Consider the following 19,822-nt stretch of genomic DNA (forward strand, 5'->3'; position numbering starts at 1 on the left):
GACAAAGACAGTGTATTTGGGACCTTTTTTTGTGAAATTTGTGAGCTGAAAAAGAAATAATAATAATAAAGTTAAATAATAATAACATTAAAATAAATAATATATTATTAAGTAATGTTTACAGTTGAAGTCAGAATTATTAGCCCCCCCCCCCCCCCCCCTTTAAAAAAAAATATATTTCCCAACCAATGTTTAACAAAGCAAGGACATGTTCACAGTATGTCTAATAATATTATTTTCTTCTGGAGAAAGTCTTATTTGTTTTATTTCTGCTAGAATAAAAGTTTTTAATTTTAATAACCATTTTAAGATCAAAATTATTGGCCCCTTTCAGCTATATTTTTTTACATTGTCTGCCGAACAAGCCAACATGATCATCATACAATGATTTGCCTAATTACAATAACCAGTTAACCTAATTAACCTAGTTAAGCCTTTAAGCTTGAAGCAGTAGAAGTGTCTTGAAAAATATCTAGTCAAATATAATTTACTGTCATGATGGCAAAGATAAAATAAATCAGTTATTAGAAATAAGTTATTAAAACTATGTTTAGAAATGTGTTGAAAAATTCTTCTCTCCGTTAAACAGAAATTGGGGAAAAAATAAATGGGGGCTAATATGTTAGGCAAATAATTCTGATTTCAAATATATATTAAAAATAACTCTGAGATATTTGTTTACTTGCATGTCAGTTAAGACAATCATCATCATCAGATAATATCATCAGACAATATCAACATTTGAATGTGTTGTTAAAAATCAGACCAAAGAGGTTAATTTCATGCTCAATAATTATATTATTGCTGTTTTTTCTATTGACTTTTATTACTGATTTGCAATTATATATTTTTTTGTTTGTGTATTATTAAACATAATTATGTCTATATTTATTTTCATATTTTGCTGTGCTTTCCATATAGATTGAGTAGCCTGTACATTCCGCTAAAGGTTAATTTATAATAGTTTTTTTAATACAAGTAGGTATTCAAAAGATTTAGATTTACATAGGCTACATTTTCAAAGGCGAAATAACTGAAGTTTGTATTAGTTTACATTATTCTCAGAATACTGGCTAAAGCATTTTGTAATTTAATTTAGTTAGATTACATGTAACATAATAATCAGGAAACATTTTTTTTAAAGATAGTCATCCTACATGTTTGTTCCAGCACGTGATTTCACTGGTACCTCACTCAGTTGCATCAACTGAAGTGTTTTCACTGTCATGGTTCTAAATACAATCGTATGGTGATCCACTGATATGCACCATTATTATAATTTTAATAGATTTTCCGCCAGTTTTTATTGTATTTTTTTATTTATTTTTATTTTGTTCTGTTTCTGTTTACTCAAGCGTGTACTGAAACAAACCTTACTACTTGCTAAGTAAAGATTGCATCATTTGCTATGCAATTATATTTTAATCAAGTAAATATATGCACCGCCCACGATTTGTCATTGGCTATTAATGCACATGGAGGCGGTTCTGGAGGAAACGATTGGTCAGGATGTGGGTGAATAATTCATGAGCAGGAGAAAAACACTCATGACTCATTTTCTGAACTTATTTAAACAAACACGTAAATGTGCGAAGTGAGGATCAGTCTGATTTCAGTCTAGCCGATTATCTGTTTAGCATGTTGTCCTGATAGCAGTAATATGTAGCGATACTTGTTTATCTCGACGCAGCAGGTTTTAACCTAGCGGTGAGCGGCGTTACAGTCTGAATGTGTTTGTGCTGTATCAGCTTACAATTGTTCCCCCAAAAGTCGCATCGTTTTAAAGTTGTTTAAGCTAAATTTTAATAGCCGCTGCCCGAGAGATGGCATCGTTAACAACGACGGATCCTGTTTTTAATCCTGGGGCCATGGGGCTACCAGAGTCTGTTGTTCCCGCTAGCATGTTCGCTCCAGGTCGGGGATGCGGCGATGATGACGAGTCGGATTGCTTCGATGACGGGGACATGTTCAACGGCGAGACCGTGGATCTCGGCATCGACTTCTCCAGCAAGGTAGGCCTCAAACAGAGTCCGCTTAGTCGCAGTCAATTCGCGAGTTTACTAAAATTGCATCATAATAACATGACAGTACGTTGAAATACTGAGGTGACTGCTTTAATCCTGTTCTCTAATGCGCATAACATTTTGACATTTTCACGATTTTACGTGCTGTCCACGGAGTGCTTGCAGCTGGCAACCTAACCAAAGCTAACCCGGCTATGTTTTTATCATATTTCTTATCGTCTGTAGCTAATTTATCAGTCGAAGTGTTGTATTTAAATGTGACTTTCTGGTTTATTAATCTGTGTGGGGGTTAGCTATAAAGCAAAAGCTGTGTTTGGGTTGAAAATCTGCATTAAAAGCAATGAATGAAAGACGGACGTTATTGGTGATTGAAGAGGTGACAACCTGACAACACAACATCTGATGAAATATCAACGCAACACAGGGATTTCCCTTCAGCAGGAGGTCGACAGAGATAAACAGACCAGAATGAGGAAATGATGTGAGGATTGATAACTTTCATTTACAGTCCTGAAGTTTAAACAATTAGAAACAGATCTAATGATATCACAATAGATAAACTATAAACAATAAAGCTTATATAGTGAATAGCATCTTCTTAATCTCTCTAACAGCTTTTTTAAAGGTTAATCTATATTATTAAAATACAGGCAATAAATGAAAACATTTTGACATAGAGTTGCTTAAGTTCAAATATTAGATATATTTGAATGCTCTTCCCACCTGTTCATTGGCATAAACATTCATTCATTCATTCATTCATTCATTCATTCATTCATTCATTCATTTTCCTTCGTTTTTCTTTATTCATCAAGGCTCCTCAAAGCGGAATGAACTACCTACTTATTCAGCATATGTTTTATACAGCTAATACCCTTACAGCCGCAACTCAGTACTGGGAAACATAAATATTTACTGCTTGCTAAATCACCAAATGTATTATAATTTTGCTATTAAAATGATTGTACTAGACATTATACTGTACTTGTATTATATACTGTGCCTTGTTATTCATTTTTCTTGTCACTTGCCACTTAAATATTAGTAACTATTTAAATAGTTTATATTAGCTTTCTAGTGTTTGACACTAAAGTTTGCTAGTTTATATCTAAATTTCTGGAGACTGAAAAAAAGTTTGATCAGAAGTAATTCAAAAGTGGTTAGATATATTACCTAAAAGCATTAATCATTACTTTAATTATGTGTTACTTTAATCTAATGTGTTTTGTGATCAGTAATATACTACAGGCTGTCTGCAGGGTCTTAAAAGTATTAACAGTTGATAAATCAATGTAGAGAAATTTAATTAAGGCCTATAAAAAGTTTTAAAAAGTCCTAAATGCTATTTTGCAAGGTACTAAATTTTATATCATTTTTGATTATGCAATGTATGGTTGTATGCTAAAGTTTGCCTGAATTAAATTAGTCAATATCAGGATGCTGTGTAGTTTATGAAATCAATAATATCCTGCTAGATTTGACATCATGCTGCTTTGTTTATTGCAGTAATCAAGGCAACCCTGTTATTTCTGCAGTTCTCTAAACGCCCACCTGCTGAATCAACTACATTTAATAGATTTTTATTCAGTATATGAATAATGTTTTAGTTTTGGATTAGTTTTTTCTTACATTAATATTTAAATCTACTGTAAGTAGAAATCTCGCCAGTGTTTCCGGTTGGAACCTAAAGTGATTATAAGGTCTTCAAATATCTTCAAAAGAGTCTTAAAAAAAGGTCTTAATAGGCATTAAATTTCACTCTCTGATTTCTGTACTTTACTAGAAAACTGTTAATAGCTAAGAAATAAGTACTAGTGTTAATTAAAAGTTAGCAGAAACATTCCATGATAAATGTGGCCTCTTTTAATATGAGCTTGAGCTACCAAAATGAGATTAATTAGAATTAAACAAGAACAAGAAACAGATTGCCTAAAATAGTTTCAGTAGATGTGTATAATTTCACCACAGGGCATAGCATGACATGCCAGCTACTCATAAGCAAGTCAAGGTCTGCATATCCACCAGTGTTTAACCTTGATGAATGTGGGAACTGGGACAGATGACTCTTCAGGTTTTCTGCTGTGGCAGCTTCCCTCTTATCTCTCATCAGACTGAGGGGAGGATCTCTTTTTTTGCCTAAATGTTTTGCATGAAGCTCCCTCCCATTGAGCATTTTTTGTTTTCAAAAGATATCTAATAGACGTATAAACATAGTCGTCTTGGCTAAAAACAAGGCTAAATTCGGGCTGTCAGTGAAAATCTAATAGACTTCTAAGAATAGGCCAAAACTAGTCTAGTCATCAAATAACCAGAAATGAATGACTACACATTTTAAGTTTGTCTATTTGATGTCTAGTCTAGTTTTGGGTTATTGTTAGATGTCTATTAAATTTTCACTGACAGCTCAAGTTTAGCCTTGTTTTAGACAAGCTGCCTACGTTTAGATGTCTATTAGACATCTATTAGACATGAAATTGTTTGCTGGGCTATCTCTTGTGTAGTCCTCATATCATCTGATGTAACATGCAGTAAAAGTCAGGCAACCCTGTTCTCTGAGTTCCAGTGATGACTTTGTTATTTTACTCTGATGTTGAGTCAGGCTGAGCCTTTGTACTGTCTTTATGGTGACGATAAAACAAACAGCAGGAATGTTGTTCCACAAGCACTGTGTGTTTAAAAAGATTATTTTCTGTCATATATCACAGCTAGCCCTAGTCAGTCCCAATGGTGAACAGTATGACTTATTACTACGGCAGCTGCGTGAGAGGATGGACGAGGGCTGCGGGGAGACAATCTATGTTTTGGGGGTGGGTTCAGGTAAGAAAATGCAATGAGCCCCTATGAGACTCGATGTAGCCTTTTATTTATTTTTTTAATGCTCATCAGCTTGTCTTTTGCTCTTTCAGATGGAGGAGACTATGGATTGAATGAGAGTGACATGCAAGCGTCTGTGGCCACAGTGAGGTCCATGTGTGAGCAGATCGAGGCGGACCTCATCTTGTTGAGAGAGCGCACTGAGGCTGGCGGCCAGGTCAGAGATTATCTGATTCGTCGCCGGGTAGGAGAAGCAGACTTTTTAGAAGTTAGGTGAGTGATGTCAATAGGGAAAGTAGTTTTTAAAAAAATTTTTGCATATAAAGGCACAATCCACTTCATTTTCATTTACACTTCTTCTCAAGACATGTGAAATAAAAAAGATGTTTAGCAGAATTCCCATGCTGCTCTCTTCCATACAGTAAATGTTATCTGTAAACAAACGGAATAATATGATAAAGTACACTTCTGTGCAAAGGTTTGGGGTTAGTAAGATATTTTACATTTTTTAAAAATCTGTTTTTAAAATAAAAATTGTATCAAATAAGGACACGTTAAGCTGATCAAATATGACTGAAACATTTAAAATGTTATAAAATAAATCAAATACGTTTCTCTTTTCAGTTAATTGTTTTTTTTTTTGCAAAAATATTAAACAGCATATCTGTTTGACAATGACAACTTAACTTCTTGAATAATTCTTAATTTCTCAAGGATCAGCATATTGTAGTGATATCTGAAAGATTGTGAGACTGGGGTCTAGAGTAATGATGCTAAAAAATCAGCTTAACAATTGCAGGAGAAAATGACATTTTAAAATGAATTAAAACAGAAAAGATGTTAAATTGTAATGTCATAACATGAAAGTTGATGCTGTATTTCATTGCCTTGTCCAATAAATGCTGCTACAATGAGCTTGAGAGGCTTTTTTTTTTTTTCAAAACAACTCCAAATCTTTAATTGGTAGTGTATGACTTGCTACATTATATTATTCAGGATCATATTTAATGTATGTTCTAAGTTCAATCAGAAGCTTTTACCTTTTTAACTGTAGTCATTTTGTATGAGTAGCTCACATTAGTGCTGTTGTTCTTCTCAGGGTGGCTGTAGTGGGGAATGTGGATGCCGGTAAGAGCACTCTTCTGGGTGTGCTGACTCATGGAGAGTTGGATAATGGCCGTGGCTTTGCGCGACAGAAGCTCTTCAGGCACAAGCACGAAATGGAGAGTGGCCGCACCAGCAGTGTGGGCAATGACATCCTAGGATTTGATCAGGAAGGCCAGGTAGTCAACAAACCAGACAGTCACGGAGGCAGCCTGGATTGGACCAAGATCTGCGAGAAGTCTTCTAAAGTCATTACATTTATTGACCTTGCTGGCCATGAGAAGTACCTGAAGACGACTGTGTTTGGAATGACTGGTCATCTGCCAGATTTCTGCATGCTGATGGTAAGCAAGTCACTCTCAAACCAAGCAGTTTGAAGTTACAGGAAATTCAAATATGTAGTACTATAGTAGTACCGAAGCTACGGTCACACTGGACTTTTCTCCCTGTAGACCTTCATTCATACGCACATGAATGTTGCAATGTTGCCTTGCAAAGTTCAAGCTTTGTGAACTCTGACCTGCGAAATTGTATCACTTGATGGTGTAAACCAACCGAGGATCAAAACATGACCTCTTTGGACATAAATTTAAAACATAAACCAATCGCATTTTTTTTTTAAACGTCTAATCATCTTGTTCAATACTGCCCCATTTCACAGTGCTGTAAGACAGGATTTCGCAAGCTCAAACTCTAGTGTGACCGCAGATTGATACTAGAAGTATAGTACCCTACTATAGTAAGGCTGAGCCAGTTTTAGTAAACCTCCATCATGTGGTTTCACACAGCAGGTCGCAGTTTACTATGATAGACAAAAATCAGTTTTAAGTAATCATTTTTAATCAATTGAGCATGACATCAAGATAATCCTGCTGTGATAATGACAGCTTTTTGTGTCTTTTTTTTTCTCAATTCGACTAGTAGCTCCGCAGACTCTATTATGCTTTTTAAATTTTATATAACACACTGAATTATGCTCTTTTAATTTTGATGAACAAAAAAGATTCACACCAAATATGAGGCAAGAATATGTATGTATTTTTCATTCACTTTTTCTATGGGAGTGCTACATATTTTTCGACTAAAAATTGAGACCATCACTGTCACTTAAATGTCACTCAGCTGTCCAATCACAGTGGAGGTGGGGTGGGGCAAATACCATTGACCAACTGCAGAAAAATTCTTAGAAGTTGTTCAATGACCTCAACAGTCACCGCAGAGAGAAAATGGGGGAAGAAATTGTTATATATTGTTTCTACCAGATGACATGCTGAGTTTATCATGTCAGATTATGTGCAAAATCCAAAACGGTAAAGTGGATTTCTGTTAATGAGGGTGACTTTACAGAAGGTTTGATTTGTTCAAGCCAGAGTTTTGACAGGTTCCACCTTCCCCCACACCACAGCTGTTTATCCCTTTTGTAGTTAATGACACAGGGAAGGAGAAAAAAAAGAAATGGGGAATATCATTGCTTGTTTGGCTCATGCTTGATTTAGTAAATTTAGTTTCAGTTATATAGTGTCAGGGATATAATGCAAAGGTTTAAAAGAATGAGACGAGCCGGTTTGTATTGACCGTGTGGTAGTGAGATACAAATTCTTTCTGCTAGCAGCGTGTCATGATCACAAGGAAAGTGAGGCCGAACTCACACTATGTACAGTTGCCTCGAATCGGGCCAAAGCATGCTTGTCCTCCCTCCCGTCTCCCCCGACGGCCCACACTCACACTACAATCGGGCCTGGGCACGCTTACGTCATCGATGCTGCGCTGGTCAGTGAGCGCTCTCGCTCAGTCGCAGTCAAATATTTCGCCGAACAGATCCGCCACTTTTGGCGCTCATAAACAATCGTAAAGCCCTCGTGCAGCAGGAATGAGAAGGTCTTCTAAAGGTGCGCAGCTGTCGTGCAGTGAGGGGTTTGCGTATTTAATAAACTACGGCAGTTTGCGTTCATTGAACAGTAAGATTGATTAATAAATCCATATGAAACAGTCCCTTTAAAGTCACGTCTCGCTTTCAGTTTCGGGCTTTGGCGTGTTTTGCCCAAGTGTACCGCGCTCAGGCCCACCTCTTCCAACCGGGCCAGGGCCGGCCAAGTGAACCGTGCTTGAGCCTGATTCAGCGCGCACACACTTCTCAAACGACCTGGGAAACGGGCCTGGGCACAGTACGGATGGCATAGTGTGAGTAGACCCTGAATCTGTAAATATAATGATAATTAGATCAGTTCATATGGCAGCAATAGCACCTCACTTCCTTGTTTTAGTATGGTTATATTTGTAAGATTAGCTTCTGATTGTAGTGCAGCATTTGCATTAACCTTTTTAGAAGAACTTTAGACTTGGAAATCAGCTTTAACCATATCCAAATGAAATTACCTCTGACATCAAACAAATCTGGGTGCACACTTCCAGTATGAGTGTAAAAGCCTCATTAAAGAAACCATTGGCTGTTTCATAACAGAGCTGCCAATCTTTGCTTGTTAAAAGGCTTTGGTGGATGCACAGCTTAATCCATTGGTTCTAAATCTTTATGAAATGTTTCCTTCTTTTGAACACAAAGCAATCTATTCTGAGTAATCATGGAAAAAAGCCATTGACATCCTTAGAAGGAACAAGAAAAAAAGGCATTCTTCATTATATCTTGCTTTGTGTTCAAACAAGGAAAAAAACTAGCTGCTTTGGAATAATTGGAGGATGAGTAAATGATCGCAGAATTGACATTTTTAGAGAGAACCATCCCTTTAAATGTGACCACACTTTGTGGCAGTATTAAGTTTGGAAGTAATTTTTGACATCTTAAATAAAAAAAATCTTTCTCTTTTACAGATTGGAAGTAACGCAGGAATTGTTGGCATGACCAAAGAGCACCTGGGTTTGGCATTGGCCCTCAACGTTCCTGTGTTTGTAGTGGTTACTAAGATTGACATGTGTCCTGCTAATATACTTCAAGGTCAGTCCATGCAAAGCTATTGTTCAACCGATCATAAATGTATAAAAAGATGTAAGCAGGGCCATGCTAATAAATGTAATGCTGTCTTTTCAGAAACCCTGAAGCTTCTCCAAAAGATATTGAAGTCTCCAGGCTGCAGAAAGATCCCTGTCCTAGTTCAGAACAAAGATGATGTCATCGTCACAGCGTCCAACTTCAGCTCTGAGAGGTACTGCACTACCTGCTGAAGTTTAACACAGTTGTTGACGCGTTCACATCAATATTTGTTTGTTTTGCAGAATATGTCCAATCTTCCAGATCTCTAACGTCACAGGAGAGAACATGGACCTACTAAAGATGTTCCTGAACCTGCTGTCCTCCAGAAGCTCATTCAAAGACCACGAGCCTGCTGAATTTCAGATAGACGACACATATTCAGTACCAGTAAGCAGGAAAGCCATCTCTGACCATGTATTTGTATTGCTCCCTTTTTTTTGAAAGTCTGATTTTTGGATTTTTTTTATTTGGTAGGGTGTAGGAACGGTAGTATCTGGAACTACGCTACGAGGGCTGATTCGACTCAACGACACTTTGCTTCTTGGGCCAGACCCGCTGGGTGCTTTTCTCTCCATCACTGTCAAATCCATTCACCGCAAGAGGATGCCTGTAAAAGAGGTCCGCGGTGGACAGACCGCCTCTTTTGCTCTGAAAAAGGTATGTGGAGTGGGATACAGGCTAAATATTAGGGATGCCACAATACTCAAAATAATAGTGAACTGTTCAGTACCTCTACACCTCAATATACAGTGGTCCCTCGTTATTTGCGGGAGTTATGTTGTAAAATTGTAATTACAAAAATTGACTATTGTAAAATTCACAATAGTCGAAATCGGCAAAGTAGTCCGCTTTATTTTTGACAATTATAGATGTTTTAAGGCTGTAAAACCCCTCACCACACACTTTATACACTTTTCTCAAATAGGCACTAACATTTTCACACTTTTCTTTCTTGTTTAAACCCTCTCAAAGTTAAAACTTTTGTAGAAAAATAAGTAAATTGTTGTAAAATGAAACCAAAGATCACGTCAGGCACAAACATTCATCACCATCAGCAAAAGGTTCATAAAGCTTTTTAGCTTTTGTGCGGATAATGTTTTTTATCTGGCAGCTAGCTCTCTGCAACTCTCACATGGTCGCCCACTGAAGCTAAGCAGGGCTGCGCCCGGTCAGTACCTGGATGGAAGACCACATGGGAAAGCTAGGTTGCTGCCGGAAGTGGTGTTAGTGAGGCCAGCAGGGGGCGCCCAATACTGCTCAGTGAGCGCCGTCTTTCGGATGAGACGTTAAACCGAGGTCCCGACTCTCTGTGGTCGTTAAAAATCCCAGGATGTCCTTCGAAAAGAGTAGGGGTTTAACCCCGGCATCCAGGCCAAATCTGCCCACTGGCCTTTGTCCATCTTGGCCTCCTAACCATCCCCATATTCCAATTGGCTTCATCGCTGTCTCCTCTCCACCAATCAGCTGGTGTGTGGTGTGGGGTCTGGCGCAAAATGGCTGCCGTCGCGTCATCCAGGTGGATGCTGCACACTGGTGGTGGATGAGGAGATTCCCCCCATTGTGTGTAAAGCGCTTTGAGTGCCCAGAAAAGCGCTATATAAATGTTAGGAATTATTATTATTATTATTAACACCATTCATTCATTTTCTTTTTGACTTAGTCTTAGCTTTATTAACCTGGGGTCGGCACAGTGGAATGAACCGGCAACTTATCCAGCACGTTTTACGCAGTGAAAGCCCTTCTAGTTGCAACCCTTTACTGGGAAACACCCATACACTCCCATTCATACACATACTCTATGTATGATTTTTAGCTTATCCAATTCACCTATAGCGCATGTCTTTGGACTTGTGGGGGAAAGCGGAGCACCTGGAGGAAACCCACGCGAACACAATGAGAACATGCAAACTCCACACAAAAATGCCAACTGACCTAACCGAAGTTCAAACCAGTGAACTTGATGCGAGGCAACAGCGCTTCCTACTGCACCACGTGCTGCCTTTTTTGAATAATTTATATAAAAAATAAATAAATAAAATTGAGCATTTCCCCCATTCTTTTAATTACTTACTTGAGGCGTTTCTAATTTCTAATGGTCCATGCTGTTTAGAGCTCCCCAGAGATACTGCAAGGCTCTCCACTTCTGATGAAATGAGAATAGTTTTTTTTTTTTTTTTTTTGGTAGATTTTGTAATTTATTTTTTTTTAGCACTCTTGTCATGTGTGATGTCATATAACGCCTGTACAGCGTCTGTAGAGTTCAGGTGTGGCTGCACTTTAACACAGCCTGCCCATAAGTGGCCAGTGGGAGAGACCATGTTGTGAATCTTTATCATTTATTTAACAACTAATCCTGGCTCATTTATGAATCAAGCATAACTGGAACATTAATATCCCTAAGCGAATTGGTTGCAAACAATTTACTCTGCATTACACTCACTCAGAGAATTGTTTAAATTGTCAACTCATTCCTTTTTAATTCAATCTTTAATTGTAACAGAAATTAGGATTAACTCACACCTAAATGGTTCTTAACTTTTAGGAGTTTCTTTTCTCCATTGAAAACAAAGGAGGTATTTTGAAGAACATTGGAAACTGCTAGTCATTCACTGATTACCATAGTAAGGGGGAAAAACAGCATGGAAATCAGTGACTGGTTTTCAGCGTTCTTCAAAAACTGGAAAGAAAAAGTGGATTGTGATTAAATGATGACACAATTGTCATCTATCTATGAACTATCCCTTAAAGAGGAGTCATTAGTTGATGAACTGTACTTATTTGTCTCTCTTTATCTGCCTCACCTTTAGATCAAGCGCTCTTCAATAAGGAAAGGAATGGTCATGGTGTCGCCAAGATTAAACCCACAGGCATACTGGGAGTTTGAGGCGGAGATACTAGTTTTACATCACCCGACAACCATCTCACCTAGATATCAAGCAATGGGTGAGAGATATGCTCACCCTTGATAACTGTTGAATACAAATATATGAGATTTATTTAGATTTTTTCCATTTCTCTCCCTTCCCATAGTGCACTGCGGTAGCATAAGGCAGACAGCCACTATCCTGTCTATGACCAGAGACTGCTTACGCACAGGAGACAAGGCTACCGTACACTTCCGCTTCATTAAGACCCCAGAGTACCTGCACACAGACCAGAGGCTCGTCTTCAGAGAGGGAAGAACCAAAGCTGTGGGCACCATCACTAAGGTCAGCTTCACTGGGCATAAGACCACTGAGGGTGTTGGTCACATCCAAATACACCGTTTTAGGATTTTTAAAGATATCAGCAAGAAGATGAGAATTAAATGTCAGGTTGTTGTTGGTATTATTTAAGATTATTTAAGAAAGTTTTAGAAAAGGTTCTTCCAAAACTGAACACTTTTTAATTATTAATTTAGCTGCAGGCCATTTCTTTCTTTAGCAGAAAAGATATTATAAAGGACAATTCACCTAAAAAATTCTGTTTGTTTATTCGCCCTGAGGCCATTCAGTTTGGGGCTGTTTTTCTTTTAAGTAGAACATTTTAAAGAAGATTTTTAGCTAGAATAATGATCTTTAGTGATTGATAAATGCAAATGGAAAAAGTCAAAAGCTGCCGGCTCTATGAGAGTCTTAAGACATAAATGAGCAAAACAAAGTAAAACGGTTCACCCAAAATGAAATTTCTGTTCTGAATTCCTCACTATCATATTGTTCCAATCCCCTGAGTCTTCTTAAAAATACAAATTAAGATTTTTTTTGACTAAATCTGAGAACTCTCTCATCCTACATAGACAGCAAGGGTCATGAGTAGACCCACACAGAATTCCCCAGATTTTTAGCCCATCATCGAGTCTATTTATTTACTTGTGTAAATGTGTGTAAATTTATATTTTTTCAGTTTTTAAATTAATTCAGTAATAATATTGACTGATATGAAAGTGTTCCTATGATTTATTTACAATACAGTTTGTGTAGTAATATTTTCTGGCCTTAAGTGGATGTATTATATGAGGCACTTTGTAAACATTAAATAAAAGTAAAAAAAACTGTTTTTTTTTATTTATATATTTCGTTACGATACTCCCAAAATCATTCCGCATAAATCTGCAGATTTTTTACAAAATTGTCAGCAGAATAGCTAAAAATGTCTGCAGATTCTGTCTGGCCCTGCGATATTTAAAGTAGAGAAAACGAACGAAAAATGTCAAAACATTGCATGTGACTTCACTAGTCCAACTGTAATTTTGTGATGCTCCAAGAATACATTTGTGCACCAAAAAATCAGCAAAGATGAGTTTGTTCACCTATGTTTTCGGTGTCAGATCAGTGTGTGTTTATTGTGGGTAATATAACACCCATGTATTGCGCTGCTTACTCTAATGGTAATATGCCATACTGCCTGTAAAAAATGGGTATTCTGACATGTAGGAAAAGAGAAGACCAAGACAAACTTTTGTTTTTTTTAGTGTGCAAAAGTGTCCTTGGAGCTTCATATTATCACAGGTGAACCACCAGCTGAACCAAGCATTTTTATTTCTGTGTGAAATATTTGGCATTGCAATTGTCAGGTAAAAAGCAAACCATTATATTTATTTTACTTGTAACTGATTACTTAACGCTTCTTAGAAAGTACATTTGGACCTTCAAGGATTGTCTAAACTGAGCCCTGTTCACTTGCATTAGATGGAAAAAAATAGTGCAGCCTATTCTTTTAAAACCTGAATCTTCAAATTTTCTTTCAGCTGAAGAAAGAGTCATGGGTGTCTTGGAATAAATAATCAGGACATTTTCATGTTTGGGTGAATGATTCCCCTCAACTTGAGATTCCTTTTGTAGATCTGTTTGCTTGGTTTTACATTAGGCAGTTTCATGTTTCTCTGTAGGCATTTTTAAATTCATTTGATTGTGCAATCATTTTTACTTAAAGTTCCCAAGAAATCAAAATGATAATCATATGATTTAGTCAGCTCTCATTGCTAGTACAATTCATCTATGCATTTTTATAAGAAAAAATAATGTTTGCCCTTCAAATCTTCAATTAAAATCGGAAAACGCCCTTCCTGTTTATTTTCAGTTAAATTGTCAGACTACGTACGTCTTAGCAAATGGCCGTGGCTAACATATTTATTTATGCTGCTCCAATTGTCAGTTTTGACAACAAACAGAAATGAGGATGAGGAGGAGGTGTCTGTTAGGTTGTAGTAGCTCTCCTTAAACCCTTACCCTGATCTTTCTGAATGAAATTCCTACCTTACTACATCATTCAGCTCACAATACAAAAACAATCTATGCCCACTGTTTTGTCATATCATTTTCTGTTTCTCTAGGAACTGAATGACCATATAAAAGAATAAGGGTTGCAGCTTCTGGTTCATGGGGACTTTAAATTATAAAGCAACGTTACGTTTTTGGAAGAGTTATTTAAAGCTGCTTTTTTGCTGCATGGTGTGGTTCGGAAAAGCTATTTCGTTTAACCAACAATAGAGCAGTGAGTGCTGCTGACTATTAAATGTGTCTCTGTGATCAGCAGTGTGTGTATTGGTAATGCTACGGCTCGTTTAAAACCTCGTCCAAAGTGGTACGAAAAACAAATGACCAGGTGCTAGATACGGAACGTAGTGGAAAAGCCCACAAAGGTGAGACATACTAAACCAAACCATGCTAAAAATACAGGGTTTCTGCGGGTCTTAAAGTCTTAAATCTCAAAATCCAAATTTAAGGCCTTAAAAAGTCTTAAACTTACTGAAAATATTAAGTTGTAGGTCTTAAATCTTTTTTCAAAGGTCTTAATTTCTCTTTGTACATTGATATCCAACCTGGCCAAAACTCATGCAATCACCAACAATCCAACTCAATGAAACTTTAAACTTATTATTTCAAAAGGTCATTTTAAACTCAATTTACCATAATGGGTTAATTATTTTCCTTACAATAACACTTGTTTAAAAGTGCTCCATGTATTTACTGCTGAGGACACTGACTTGGACAGATTGTTGTGCATCTATTTAGTTTATTATAGTTTGTTTACATTTTTTTTTTAAATTTTATTTAAAGAATTTATGTTGGAAAAAAAGTGTATGCATATAAGTAGATCTTGATTTTACACAATATTTAAAATATTGTATAAAAGAGTGTAGGAAATATCTAAAATATTATAATTTTTTTATTATTAATGTATTATTGTATTATTAAATGTATTTAAAGCATTTTTTGATAGGGCAAATATGCTAATCTTTTTCATCTGGGCCATTTGAAAAATTCCTTCCTCTTTAGCCCTTTATTAGTCTAAAATTTCATTCATGATGGTCTTAAAAATGACTTAAAATGTCTTAAATTTAACTTGGGGAAAGCTGCAGATAAAAACCCTGAAAAAAAAAGTTTCATTTTAATTTTCTTATTTAGTTTTTTATTATTTAAAATAGTTTAAATGACGTTTAGTTTCTTGGCTTGTAGTTACTCCTGTCAACAAATAATCAGCCATCAAACTCCAAACCTCCTCAAATTAAGATGCAGTCAACAAAGAAAACCCCGGCTAGAAGAGAGGATGGAGGAGCCCCGTCCAGTGAGGAGGCCGTAAGCACAGCACCGCCTGCCGCTCAGAACACACCACAACAGGTAATCTTGACCAGATCAATGTGTTTAAGAGCATTGCTTTCCTGCTCTGCTTTGTCTGATCTGTCCAGTCTAATACCTCTCTGTCACTTTCTCTCCTCATTCCACCCGTTTCAATTTTGTTTCACGCAAATTTCGAATATTTCCTTTTTCTTCACCCGTTGTTTTGCTCCATTCTTTCTTCCTTTATTTCCCCATGAAACGCTTTGTTTTGCTTTCGTTTACCTTTTTTGTTTTCAACTTACTGCTTCAGACAGAAATGGAGGAGGACCCTCAAAACAAAGAGAACAAGGTAAAACAAGGGAAACAAGGGACTCGCTCATTTCCAACACTGCTAACCCCCCTCACTGGAGCTGTGCTGTTTATATGCTCTTGATGGTTTCAAAAGATTTGCATGGAAATGAGTGAAAATGGAAATGAGTGCAAAAGAGTGGCTGGTTTAATACAGGCTGGTTTGCAGTTTTCCCTCCAAAAGGCTATAAATATGCTGTGCATTTAAGAAGTCATGCCTAGAATGCCTGTGAGCTGTTCTGATAAGAGTCAACCAAATAATAATGACTGACATTTTAGACAGAAGCTCTTCTGAGGCATTAATATGGTTGCTGAAGACAACGAGAGATGATTGGTCAGGAAATGACACATTTCTTGTCCACAAAACAAGAGGTTTTGAATTGTGTTAATTTTGTTTAATGGTTGAGTTTTAGACCTTTTAGATATACCTTTTTTTGTTCAATTTTAGGTTTTGGTGTTTTAAAGATAAATACTGACGCTTAAAATCAGTTTTTAGCAGAATAATTTAAAGAAATGTTATTTTCTCTTCCCCTACTTGTTCAAAACCTATCTGAGTTTTCTGCTGAACACAAAAGAGGATATTTTGAAAAATGCTGGTATGCACCCATTGATTTGTCTTCAAAATATCTTTTATTCAACAGAAAAAAGGTTTAAGAAGGGTTGAAGCCACATGAGGGAGAATAAATGATTGATTAATAGAACACATTTTTGGGGGGCAGGTGAACAATCCATAGTTTTAGGAATTTCTAAGTTCTGCGCTCAACATTTTAACAATATTTCAGTTATTTTAAATCATCGGTCAAGAATTCAACCAGGCAAAATTCTAAACTTCTTGTGTAATTTATTTGCAAATTGATTAATACTAATGAACTGTTCATGGACTAGTTATTCTGCTAATTTCTAGAGATATATCTAGCTGCAGACCCTCAAGCACACACAATCTAGCACACATGATCTAGGCAGGGGTGAACTATATATGGTTAATGATGGATCAGTCTTCTATTTTTTTCTTGTTAAATGATGAATAACTCCTAAGGAGATTTATCGCCACCTACTGAATTTCACAAATATGGCGATCCAGACCGTCCGTGCTATGATCACAATTCATTGTATTGTAAACAGTTTATGGTTTCCCATTTGAGTCATTATTTCATTCTTATATCGTAACAATCATTTTAACATTGTGCAGTTTTGGAATTTGAATTGTGTAAATTTGTGTAAAATTGTGTATGTAAATAAAAATAGTTAAAAACCCTTATGACTTTATATACGTATACACTTACACAAACATATTAGACTGTTTTATTGTCGGATTAAGTGTTAATACACTAATTCAGGATCTTAATGTTGTCATACATGCATACATAATCGTTTTGTAGTAAAAATATAAAAAAATAAACAATATCACAATAAAATGAATTACTATAGTAAATTATTTAAAATTAATAAAGTTATAAACTAATTTAAACTGTTAGTAATATATAATATAGTGTGTGTGTGTGTGTATGTATGTATATATATATATATATATATATATATATATATATATATATATATATATATATATATATATTTGTTGCAACTATAATTATGACAAATTACCAGTACTTAATGTTTTAAAGACAAAATATTACTTACTATAATTTATTTACTATTTAATGTGGGAAATCATAATAAAATAGTTATTAGAAATTAAAGCAAATAAATGCTATTCAATCGCTGGAGTAAAATACTAATATAGTGTAATACATTTTTATCAAAAAAAAAAAAAAGATTTGTATCACATGTAAAGATCTATTGTGACCTATACATATTAACTTGCTATTATTTCCCTAATTACAATGACTCTATTATATAAATTAATAGGTTTAGATGTCCAGTTAGATCATTTATATATCTCTGAAGAATGTTTCAGCAAGGTCAGCAAATGAGTACCTGCTATATTGACTCTGTCAGATAAATAATGACTGATTGAAAACTGCTCAGTCGACCATATTTGTGAAATAGTATACACTACATATATATATACACCATTTATGGTTCGCCTTTATCATGTGAGCTGGATTGTGTGTGCCTGAAACGTGTGTGTGTGGGTCTGCAGCTAAATATTATTGTATTACTATTGCATTCTTTTTTTCTACTCTTAATAGTTTTAGTTGAAAATCAGATAATATTCCTTCAAAATTTTAAATAAAAATATTGAAATTTAGAGCATTCTCCCTCTTCCATAAGAAACCAATTGTACAAAATAAGAAAACACATGATATAATGGAAAAAATCTGTTATTAAATTGATTTCATTAACAAAATCTAGTCAATTCTAGTCAAAACGTTGGTAATGTGTTGTCCAAAATCAATTAAAATGGGTGAAAACATGGCATCAAAATAAAAATACATTACCAAAATACAAAACAATCATAAAACGACAATGTTGTCAATTTATTTGCAAAACTCCTGCATAGGTACAGCAAAAATAAATAAACAAATAAAATAAAAAAATTTAAAAACAAGCGGTCAGGATCAGATGTGAAGTTCAGAAGTCTACAATCATCTTAGTCAACTTCTTTCCTCTTTTGTTCCTGAAGCCAAAGTCTGGAGGCAGAAGACGAGGAGGTCAGCGGCACAAAGGCAAACCTCAGAGCAACTCCACAGTGACCCTCGCCGGTGCCGTCGGTGGATGTTAAACTCAAGAGTCCAGTTGGCCATCTATCCATCCATCCATCTTTTACTCATGCCTTTTAGCAACCCACACGGACCACAGCACTCCAGTGACCAGGCTCAACCGTTCACAGAACCAGCACACGCACGCCCTTTTTATCTATTTTAACTTATTTTAAGACGTGCGTGTGTCCGTAGACTGTATATACCGTAGATATTGAGACTATAGGACCGATTTACTGCATGGTGGCTCTGTTTTGGCTGTAAATGTCGACTTGAAGGATAAACTTTACGTCCGTTTCTTCTTGCTGAACACATCATATACTTGCTCAACTGTTATTTTTGAAGGTAATTTCATTGGAATGATGTAAAACTCATGTAGCTGTTTTAAAGGGATTATTAACAAGCCTCGTCACTCAACCGCTTTTCATTGGAGCTAGTGTTTTCATTGTGGACCATGATGATTAGAGCTGGACCGTTTCACATGCTTTTGCTAGGTTTTTATGAGCTGAAGCTAATGGGACACTGATTGTGAAGTTTGTTGGCAGCTAGTTTTGTGTGAAATGAGAATTGGCAATTAAAAAAAAACTTTATCTAATTAAACTATTAATGCTAATTACAATATATTTAGAGCTCCTCAAATCTTTGTTTAAGCTGAGAAATTTACTCAAGTGTGCCTGATACACTTGGCTCAAGTTCTGCCAATATATTTAACAGTTTTAATAAGATATTTCAAATTCAACCATTTGTTCAGTTTTCTTTCCCCTAATTGTTCATAATGGGGAACCTTTTCAAAATAGTGCCAGCTGTTTTTGAATTAGGAAATAAAATGAGATGAACGGCCTCCAGAACATGTGCTGTAAATCGTTTCAGATGGTTTAGCTGCTCTACCAAGTACTTTAGTATTTGCTCCTTTCAGGATATTTGATCAGCTGGACCATTCTCTGCATTTACATGTCGTGAAACTCACTTTCCACAAACAATATACAAATAAACAGATGTTGAGAATTTCAGAAGTGTTTGGTTTTGTCTCTGCTAGACTTTCTGAACAGTTTTAACGTCATTTAATTCAGGGGTCAATGACTAAAGGCTTGTTTTGAGAAAAAGAAAACACTTGTGGAATAAGTCCATATCTCTGATGTACTATAGCAATTTAATATACTTGTAGGTCAGCGTGATTCATTGATATTATTTCAAATAATTCATTCATTAAGACTTGACAAAATCACGTTAGTCTCGGCAAACTTAAGATTATCTTTTACACATTTATAACCTAGCCACTTTGACCACTGAAGTCATTTTTAAACCATTACACACGTGTATATATATTATACATTCTAATATATTAGC

General features: G+C 35.9%; 1 protein-coding gene across 8 annotated transcripts; it reads left to right on the forward strand.

Annotated features, from left to right (window-relative positions):
• Positions 1 to 1,596: 1,596 nt before the first annotated feature.
• On the forward strand, positions 1,597 to 19,488 carry gtpbp1 (GTP binding protein 1). Of its 8 annotated transcripts, none has more exons than NM_001446806.1 (13): positions 1,597 to 2,012; positions 4,730 to 4,841; positions 4,931 to 5,111; positions 5,938 to 6,286; positions 8,769 to 8,892; positions 8,986 to 9,100; positions 9,171 to 9,315; positions 9,403 to 9,585; positions 11,736 to 11,871; positions 11,959 to 12,137; positions 15,366 to 15,527; positions 15,778 to 15,816; positions 18,400 to 19,488. In NM_001446806.1, the coding sequence occupies exons 1-13, from the start codon at positions 1,824 to 1,826 to the stop codon at positions 18,496 to 18,498; spliced, it is 2,013 nt and encodes a 670-aa protein (NP_001433735.1). In that variant the 5' UTR covers positions 1,597 to 1,823; the 3' UTR covers positions 18,499 to 19,488. The 8 variants fall into 8 exon arrangements, with proteins under 8 accessions (NP_001433735.1, NP_001433736.1, NP_998640.3 ...); NM_001446807.1 differs by having other exon boundaries at positions 15,420 to 15,527; NM_213475.2 differs by lacking the exon at positions 15,778 to 15,816.
• Positions 19,489 to 19,822: the final 334 nt, after the last annotated feature.

Source organism: Danio rerio, chromosome 3 (assembly GCF_052040795.2).
Source record: "Danio rerio strain M-AB ecotype USA chromosome 3, GRCz13ab, whole genome shotgun sequence".
NCBI classification, from domain to species: Eukaryota; Metazoa; Chordata; class Actinopteri; order Cypriniformes; family Danionidae; genus Danio; species Danio rerio.